Source organism: Olea europaea, chromosome 13 (assembly GCF_002742605.1).
Source record: "Olea europaea var. sylvestris chromosome 13, O_europaea_v1, whole genome shotgun sequence".
Taxonomy (NCBI): Eukaryota; Viridiplantae; Streptophyta; class Magnoliopsida; order Lamiales; family Oleaceae; genus Olea; species Olea europaea.
The window spans coordinates 5,838,300-5,848,602 of record NC_036249.1 but is presented as its reverse complement, the minus strand read 5'-3'; the positions used below and the strand labels follow the sequence as shown (position 1 = coordinate 5,848,602).

Below are 10,303 nucleotides of genomic sequence, written 5' to 3'. Positions count from 1 at the left end.
TAACTAATGTTTGGGATGAAATTCGTGCACAACAAAAATTTTTAGAAGTTAGAAAATCAATTATTAATGAAAATTGAAGGACCAAATGCATTCATAATTACGAAACTATTTTTCTCTTTTGAAACTACATAATTCTATGCTCGAATTCATGTCAACTTAGTGTTAAACATTATTATTCTTGTGCAATGCAATGAAATTATAGAAAAGATCTTTTAAATTTTTTGATAAATTCCCTTATCGCATCAAAATATTATTTCCGACTATTGTAAGACTTCTTTTTGCTGTCAAACAATAAAAATGTTATTTTCTTTTTCATAATAGGATTCTAATTTTTGACTTGACATTATTCTATTATCATAATATAACATAAAATAATCCTTTTAGAATATAATATTCTATTAAATTAATAACCTTAATAATGATTTTGATTTAAAATAGAATAATGCTATCCACTCACAGTAAAGTTGTAACATCTGTCTAGATGGCGCTAGATTAGGCTGAATAAAAGGTGAAATTATTTCACATATTATTTAATATCACAACAACCCTACTTAAACTAGAGTCCTAAGCATGTCGTACAATTTACAAGTTCATAGGAGACATCTAATCGCACTGGAAAACTGTGATAACAACGTTTGAGTTATACAGGAATAAATAAAATTCAGACACTGCATAAAGTTTGGATCTGCAGCAATACAAGAATATTGAGAATTTTGCATATTTTGAATAAACGCTATGAGTAATGTAGGAAGATCAATTCTGTGCAAATCGGCCACATTAGCCAAAATTTCTGGTTTCTTACTCGTTTTAGTAGTTTTCTTCTACTTGGGCGAGCGTTTTTCTGTTTCCTCTTCTCAGCAACTTATTTTCTTTTCCTCTCATCAAAATTCAGTTAATAATGGAGTTTCAAAAAAATCTACTTCATCAATTTCGCTTCCTTCTAATCTGAATAAAACCAATTGGGTGTGGCCTTCGCCACACGCACCGGCGGTGCAGAGGATGGGGCTGGTGGATGAGAATGGGGTGATGACGGAGGATTTTGAGGTAGGTGAGTTTGACTTGGAGGTGGTAGAGAATTGGGGGAGGGAAAATGAGACTGGGTGTTTGGAGAGTGATACCAAGCGGGATAAGGTTAGGGTCAGGGTCAGCAAATATCCAATGTGTTCTCAGAGTATGAGAGAGTACATTCCGTGTTTGGACAACATGGAGGCCATTAAGAAGCTTAATTCAACCCAGAAAGGGGAGCAATTTGAGCGGCATTGTCCTGAAAAGGAGAAGGAATTGGACTGTTTGATCCCTGCTCCCAAAGGGTACAGAACTCCGATTCGCTGGCCTAAAAGCCGTGATGAGGTATCTTTTTTCTTCATTTGGATTCGATGAAATTAGTTTTTGCAATTTCATATATATTTTGCATTTCTGAATTTCAAAGAGTAGCGGCTATTTAAGTGAGTCTTAATTTCCCTTGTGTTCGATGGCCATTACAAATTTTGCTTTAGCCAATGTTCCAGTCATATTTGGCACAAGAGTGGAGAACTTCTTAACAGCATTATTGATTAGAGAGGAACATCTTTTTGGGAGGTTAGAGTAAAGATCAGCAATTGTTTTTTGGTGAAAGGCCACTTAGATTGTAGTATTCTTAGTTGCACGTGTGAATTACAGTATGATTAATAGCAATTAATGTTCATCAGGCTGCATTTTTCTGCAGTAGCGTGCCAAGCTTAACATGATTATTATTATTCTAAGCAGTTTATAGGATCATTGTGCTTCTTCTTATGATATACAGGTTTGGTTTAGCAATGTTCCTCACACCCATTTATCCATGTATAAAGGGGGTCAAAATTGGATCACGATTGATAAGGACAAGGTCAAGTTTCCCGGAGGCGGGACACAGTTCATACATGGGGCAGATAAGTACTTGGATCAGATCGAGAAGGTGTCTATTTATTTGTTTGTTTATACTATCAATACTCTAATCCAAGAGAAAAAGCTTTGACATTTGTTTATCATTTTACTGTCTAGATGGTCCCTGAAATAGCTTTTGGCCGACGTACCCGAGTTGCTTTGGATATTGGCTGTGGTGTTGCAAGTTTTGGTGCTTATCTATTCTCACGAAATGTTACAACCTTATCTATAGCCCCAAAAGATGTTCATGAGAACCAGATTCAGTTTGCAATTGAGCGTGGAGTGCCTGCAATGGTGGCAGCTTTTGCAACACAGCGTCTGTCATATCCAAGTCAGGCATTTGACTTGATACATTGTTCAAGATGTACAATCAATTGGACCCGGGATGGTATGCTTTTCTAACTCATTTTTTATTTCATTCATGTATTATTTTTTGTTACAAGAACATATAGTCATTGTCTAGCCTGTGATTTACTGATGCTTCTATGTAAAATTCAATTGCTATGTAACTGAAACTCTTGATATGCTATTGAAAGAGTTGTTCTCTTTACAGTGTCAAATCTATGGTGAATGGAAGTGGTAATTTATGAATCCATGCTCTGACTGAAAGATTTACTAAAGGAGTTTATATTAAAGATTATATTTGCTTTATCTAAAATATGTGGACTAACATATTATCAGTCTCAAAAGAGCCACCATAGCTGATTACAGTTGATATGAACTAACATTTCGGCCTCTATCTTCTTGTAATTTTGTGAAGATGGCATTCTGCTACTCGAGGTCAACAGGATGCTCCGTGCTGGAGGATATTTCGCTTGGGCTGCACAGCCTGTTTACAAACATGAAGCATGTCTTCGAGAACAATGGAAAGGTGAAAATACTAGGAAATTTTAATAAATGAGTCATCTTTTTATCAAAAAATTAACAGGTATCATCACGTAGAATCAAATGGGCTCTCAACTTTTGGCCTATCATATGTAAAAGGAGGGTCATATTAGTCAACTTCTACTGACTTGAATTGTCTTATGTCAATTGTTTTACTGTATTTTGAAATTATCACGCCATAACTGTTCCAAGTGAGGACTTGCTTTATATGAGTTGCATAATTATACTGCCAGCACCACAGACAGTATTTTATTGATTGATCTTATCTATTTTTATTTTTATTTTTTATTTTTTATTTTTTTTGCCAGAGATGGTAAACCTTACCAGCCGCCTCTGTTGGACACTCATTAAGGAGGAGGGACACATTGCGATATGGCAGAAGCCCTTGAATAACAGTTGTTATTTGAGCCGTCAGGAAGGAACCCAACCAGCATTATGTGATGCAGATGATGATCCAGACAGTGTATGGTACATTTTTCACCTTTTGTTTTACTTTCTGTAAACATAACGACTGACTGAGGTATAGGGGGTTCAGCTTTCGTTATGTTTCTGAATTTATCTTTTCATTAAATAGTGCTTATGTGAAACTATTGACTTCATACTAGCAAAGAGAGTACAGCAATAAACTGTAAGCTAAAGCTGTTAGCGTATATTGTTCTTCATATACATTCAACATCCTATACTTTTCCGAGGATGTATACTTGAAAAGTTGTATGGTCAACATCCAATGCAGGGGTAGCTCTTAGCATCAGTCACACTCGTATGACTGTTGAACATGTTATTCATTTTTCCACGACCAAACAAAAATGAGATTAAGCATTGCTTTAAAATTATCAAAAAACCAAAAAGACAGATAAAGAATAGAATGCAATATATGGTACGGAAATACTTGTAATATGTAAATTTAATTGCTTGTAAATTTCTTTGCTTTTGTTTTTTGTGGTGATAATTGAACATGTTGGATTTTATGTGCAAAATTAAAGAGACGAAAAACGGAAATCAACACAAGAATTTTATGTGGTTCGGTGATGTGCCTACGTCCACGAGAGCGAAGCGGAGATTTCTTTATTCAATCGTGAAAAATAGGGTTACAACATATTATTTATACTAACCCTAACCTGGGCCCATAAAAGACTTTAAGGCCCGTACAGAAAATACCCCTGTACTGTACCGCGGGGGTGTTGCCCCCGCACCCCCAACCCATTCAGCATCCCTAACAACCAGACAATGAATTAAACCCATGCAAGGCCGATGCCATCGCTCCACTCTGCGCTGGCATCGGCCCATTTGATCTAGGCCCTGTGTTCCACTCTATATGAGGCACATGCACAACAATCCCTACCTTGACGAATATTCACCCCTTAGAAAAAAAACATAACTTGGAAAAAAAACCACACCATCTAAGACCAATGGGTTGGGACACATCTTCTCTAACAGCTAGAGATGTTAATCAAGTTCAAGCAATGCTTGAACTTATCCATTGTAATTGGCTTTGTCATCATGTCTGCTGCATTTTCTGAGGTATGCACCTTCTCTAACAACAGCTCTTCTGAAGTAACCAACTCTCTTATCTTATGAAATCTCACATCAATGTGCTTGGTTCTTGCATGATAAATCTGATTCTTAGCTAAGAAGATGGCGCTCTGACTATCACAGTACAACTTCATTCCATCTTGCTTGATTCCAAGTTCCCTGACGAGCCCTTTCAACCATAATAATTCCTTGGCTGCCTCAGTTGCCGCCATGTACTCTGCTTCAGTTGTAGATAATGCCACAAGTGTTGCACCATTGACCTCCAACATATGGGCCCACCTGCGAGTGTGAAAACATAACCTGTATGGGACCTTCTGTCATCTAAGTCTCCTGCATAATCTGCATCTACATATCCTTGAACTGAAATATCACCATGTTGTCTCTCAAACATGATCCCGCAGTCCATTGTACCTTTCAAGTATTTGAAAATCCACTTTACAGCTCTCCAATGCTCTCTACCAGGATTAGCCATATACTTACTAACCACACTGACTGCATATGCTAAATCTGGTCTGGTACACACCATTGCATACATCAAACATCCAACTGCACTGGCATAAGGTACCTTTGACATCTCTGCAACATCTTCACTCTTTGGGCACTGATTATTAGACAATCTGAAGTGATTTGCAAGTGGTGTGGCAACTGATTTTGCATTTGACATGCTAAACCTCTCTAACACTTTCTTCAAATAGTTTTTCTGAGACACCCATAATTTTCTGGCTTTCCTATCTCTGTTGATGTCCATGCCAAGAATTTTCTTAGCCGGTCCCAAGTCTTTCATATCAAACTTACTGCTCAACAAAGATTTCAATTTGTCTACCTCATCCATGTTCTTGGCAGCAATTAACATGTCGTCCACATACAACATCAAGAAAATATATGAGTTATCCTCAAGAACTCTGTAGTATACGCAACAATCATACTCACAACGACTGTAGCCAATCTGAATCATATGAGAGTCAAACTTCTTGTATCATTGCCGTGGAGACTACTTAAGCCCGTATAAAGACTTCTTCAGTTTACACACAAGATTCTCTGTTCCTGGTTCCATAAACCCTTCTGGTTGCTCCATGAAAATCTGTTCCTCCAAATCACCATGAAGGAAAGCAGTCTTCACATCTAGCTGCTCTAACTCTAAATCAAAATTAGCTACCATTGCCAAAACAATCCTGATGGAAGTGTGTCTGACGACTGGAGAGAAAATTTCATCATAATCTACTCCCTTCCTCTGTGAGTATCCCTTTGCTACTAATCGAGCCTTGTATCTTTCTCCTTCCTTTTCTGACATTGCTTCTTTCTTTCTATACACCCACTTACACTCTATTTGTTTCTTCCCCTCTGGAAGCTTCACCAAATTCCAAGTATCATTTTTATGCAGTGACTTAATTTCCTCCGTCATAGCCTCAATCCATTTACCTTTCTCCTGACTACCAATGGCATCCTCAAAAGTTATAGGATCGCTATTGCTGGTAATGAATGCATAAGAAACCGAATCCTCAAATCCATACTTTGCTGGTGGTTTGGTAGTGCGACGTGGTCTATCTAAGGCAACACTATGATACTGCTCCACCTCTGACCCAGAACTATCTGCTCCCTGAGCATTAATTTCTCTGTTTACATTGTCTAGCTCTACTTGCACCACTTGGCTCTTACCTCTGCCCTCGTCTAAATTTAGCTTCTCTTTATCTGTAGAAGCTTTAAGCATGAATGCTTCATCAAATACTGCATCCCTACTTATCACCATCTTCCTTGCTTCTGGATCCCAAAACTTGTATCCCTTTACACCTTTAACATAGCCCAGAAAAATACATTTTCTTGATTTCGGATCAAGTTTGGATCGCTGATCACTAGATACATGCACATACGCCGGACAACCAAATACTCTCAATTCAGAATAATCAACTTCATTTCCTGTCCAAACTTCCTCTGCAACTTTCCCATCTAGTGCTGCTCGTGGTGATCTGTTTATGACATAACATGCCATGTTCACTGCTTCTGCCCAAAAACTCTTCGAGAGCCCTGCATTTAACCTCAAACATCTTGCCCGTTCTGCAATTGTTTTGTTCATCCTTTCCGCAACACCATTCTGTTGCGGTGTCTTGCGAACTGTATAGTGCCACCGAATACCATGCTCCTCACAAAATCTCAGAAACTGTGAATCTGTATACTCTGTACCGTTATCTGTCCTCAGATACTTAATTTTTCTGCCCATCTGATTCTCTACTTCTGCTTTCCATAATTTGAACTTGGCAAAGGCTTCAAACTTGTGCTTCATGAAATATACCCAAACTTTTCTAGAGAAGTCATCAATGAAAGTAATAAAATACTGAGATCCACCTTTGGACAACTCACTCACTGGTCCCCAAACATCTGAGTGCACGTAATCAAGAATTCCCTCTGTCTTGTGCTTTCCCATCTTGAACTGTACTCTGGACTGTTTTCCAAGTACACAGAACTTGCAGAAATTCAGCTTGCATGATTTTACCCCCTTCAACAAATTCCTCTTGTGAAGTTCAACCATGCCACGTTCTCCTATATGCCCCAGTTGCATATGCCATAGAAAAGTGTCATCTGACTCAGATTCTGCTGTAGCAACTCCACCTACAACTGTATCCCCAAGTAGTTTGTAGATATTCCCTACTAATTTCTGACCCTTCATCACAATCATAGCCCCTTTCTTCACTGTTAGAGCCCCACACTCTGACTTATAAGAGTAACCATTTGTGTCTAAAGTGCCTAAAGAAATTAGATTCTTTTTCAACTCAGGTACATGCCTAACATTTTCCAAGGTCCTTACCACACCATCGAACATTTTAAATTTTATGGACCCCATTCCAATGACCTTACATGATGCATCATTACCCATCAGAACAGATCCAAAATTTTCAGAACGATATGAAAGAAACCAATCCCGGTGAGGACACATGTGATATGAACAGGCTGAATCAAGTACCCAACAGTCATTTAATTTTACAGAATTACCTGCAGAGACTGATAACATATCTCCATCTCCAAAATCCGAGTCTCCTTCTGCAACACTAGCTGAGTTTGAGGACCCATCACCTTTCCTTTCATCATTCTGCTTCTTATTAGGACAGTCTCTCTTAAAGTGACCCATCTGATGGCATTTGTAGCACTTTACGTTTTTCTTATTTTGATTTCTAGATTTTGATCTTGTGTTCCCTCTAAAAGAAACACCTCTTTCCTTCCTTCTCCCACGATCCTGGTAGCCCTTTACGATCAACCCTTCACCCTGTGAAGTTTCACCAGTACGCAGTTTTCGCTGATTGTAGGCTAACAGGGCTGATGTGACTTCCTCCAATTCGAGAGTCTCTTTACCCCACGTCAACGTGGTCACCAGATGATCGTACGAAGGAGGCAGTGAACACAACAAAATCATTGCCTTGTCTTCATCATCAAACTTGATTTCAAGTCGCAATAGATCGCTGATGATTTGATTGAACACATTGGTGTGTTGAATCAGATCCGAACCCTCCAACATCTTCAGCCCGGACAGCCGCTGCTTTAGATGCAGCTTGTTCGTGAGAGACTTCAACATATAACGACTCTCCAATTTCTCCCAAACCTCCGCCGGAGACTCAACGTCCATTACGTGATACATGATTTCGTCCGCCAAACAAAGCCGAATTGTACCAACTGCTCGCGCCTCGAGCTCTTCCCAATCGGCATCTGACGTACCCTCTGGTTTCTTCCCAGATAGTGCCTTCATCATCCCTTGCTGCGCCAACAAATCCTTCACCCTTCGCTGCCATAATCCGAAGTTCCCAGATCCGTCAAACTTCATCACATCAAATTTTGCAATCGAAGAACTCGCCATGTGAACTTGGCTCTGATACCAGTTGTTGGATTTTATGCGCAAAATTAAAGAGATGAAAAATGAAAATCAACACAAGAATTTTACGTGGTTCGGCGATGTGCCTACGTCCATGAGAGCAAAGCGGAGATTTCTTTATTCAATCGTGAAAAATAGGGTTACAACATATTATTTATACTAACCCTAACCTGGGACCATAAAAGACTTTAAGGCCCGTATAGAAAATACTCCTGTACCGTACCGCGGGGGCGTTGCCTCCGCACCCCCAACCCATTCAGCGTCCCTAACAACTAGAGAGTGAATTAAACCCGCGCAAGGCCGATGTCGTCACTCCACTCCGTTCTGTTTGATGCGCTCCGCTCCGCGCCGGCATCGGCCCATTTGATCTAGGGCCTGTGTTCTATTCTATATGAGCCACATGCACCACAGAACAGTATAGAGTTAAATCATATAAAAGATCTGAGAGGAAGAATTATGTTAATCTTGTTCTTACTGTTTCCATTTCCCAATTATGGTAGGTATGTAGATTTGAAGGCATGCATAACACGGTTACCTGAGGAAGGATATGGCTCAAATGTTACCGCCTGGCCTGCACGCTTGCAAAATCCTTCAGATAGGCTACAAAGCATAAAATTTGATGCTTACACATCAAGAAAAGAGCTTTTCAAGGCAGAATCAAATTATTGGAATGAAATAATTGACGGCTTTGTACGTGTTTTACGTTGGAACTCGTTCGAACTCAGAAATGTGTTGGACATGAGAGCTGGCTTTGGAGGGTAATTCTTTTCATTTGTGGAGTCCATCATGTTCTCCTACCGTTCTGCATAATTTTTAGAAGATACAAAGTAGTACTTAGCTTATCACTATTGGTATTACAGTTTTTTGTATGCTAAGTAATTAGTTCCTTTTCTGGCAGATTTGCAGCTGCACTAGTTGAAAACAATTTGGATAGCTGGGTACTCAATGTTGTGCCTGTTAGTGGATCCAATACATTGCCTGTCATTTATGACCGTGGTCTCATTGGAGTTATGCATGACTGGTGAGAATTGATTATGATCTGTTCTTTGATGTCACTATAGTTATAGGTGCATGATTACCAATTGATTATGTTCCTCAACTAGCTTGTTTGCTTCCGACTCCACTTCTACCTCCCGTTCTCTCCAGCAAAAGCTAAATACATGAATAAATGAAATGTCAGAACCATTGTTTTGGTTCCAAAATGTGCATTAATCTTATGGGGAAGTTTCAGGCTTAATCCGGCCCTTTTATTTATATGATGCATAACGAGCTGCACACAACTTTACAGGTGTGAACCGTTTGATACATACCCAAGATCATATGATTTAATTCACGCTGCTGGCCTTTTCTCTATTGAACGAAAAAGGTACTCCTTTTAAGTTTCCTCTCCCTGTGCTGCACTTACATTTCCTATTTTGGCCATAAGAACTTGTGAGTTTTAGATCCTTATACCTGGTACTAGATGAAGTTTTAGAATTCTAGTATTATAGCATGCACAATTCATAGTATCGATTGGCTGGCTCTGCTTTGAGTACACATATATCCATGTTTCTTTTACTTTTGTGAACGAACTTGATGAACGAAACATTTGTTTTTTTTCTTTTTCCTTTTCTTTTACATCAGATGCAATATCTCTACCATCATGCTTGAAATGGATCGCATTTTGAGACCCGGTGGACATGTATATATTCGTGATTCTATTGATGTTTTGGATGAACTTCAAGAGATTGGTGAGGCCATGGGTTGGCATGTATCCGTGCGGGAAACATCGCAGGGTCCTCACTCTGGTTATAGGGTCTTGGCCTGTGATAAACGCCAATAAAAAGAGAGATCAACAATATAAAAGAAATCAAATAGCATCTCTACACAGGTAGTCATTGGTTGTAGCAATTAATAGCTGTGATTGAGAAATCTCAGAGGAATGTATTAAAGTTATGAGCCTGAAGCATACTTGTTTAGGAGGGGTCAAAAAGATGCTTTTCAAGATTCTTTTTATGTATATCGATAGATTCGACAATTGACAAATTTTGTTATATATCTATTTTGTTTAGTCAATAGAGGGATTTATATAAAACCATCCATGCCCTTCACGTACAAGAATCAGATTCTAGAGTGATGTGTGTCCAA

General features: G+C 38.9%; 1 protein-coding gene across 1 annotated transcript; it reads left to right on the top strand.

The window, feature by feature from the left end:
• Positions 1–590: 590 nt before the first annotated feature.
• LOC111407409 (probable methyltransferase PMT11) lies at positions 591–10,231 on the top strand. The gene is made up of 9 exons (XM_023036859.1): positions 591–1,350; positions 1,784–1,933; positions 2,020–2,290; positions 2,663–2,773; positions 3,096–3,255; positions 8,677–8,934; positions 9,075–9,197; positions 9,465–9,542; positions 9,800–10,231. Exons 1-9 carry the CDS (start codon positions 736–738, stop codon positions 9,996–9,998), a joined length of 1,965 nt encoding a protein of 654 aa, XP_022892627.1. The 5' UTR covers positions 591–735; the 3' UTR covers positions 9,999–10,231.
• Positions 10,232–10,303: the final 72 nt, after the last annotated feature.

Coding starts and splice junctions, on each gene's coding strand:
- LOC111407409 (XM_023036859.1), top strand. CDS start 736: ATGAGTAATGTAGGAAGATCAATTCTGTGCAAATCGGCCACATTAGCC. Junction 2,291..2,662: donor AATCAATTGGACCCGGGATG/GTATGCTTTTCT, acceptor AATTTTGTGAAG/ATGGCATTCTGCTACTCGAG. Junction 9,543..9,799: donor TTCTCTATTGAACGAAAAAG/GTACTCCTTTTA, acceptor CTTTTACATCAG/ATGCAATATCTCTACCATCA.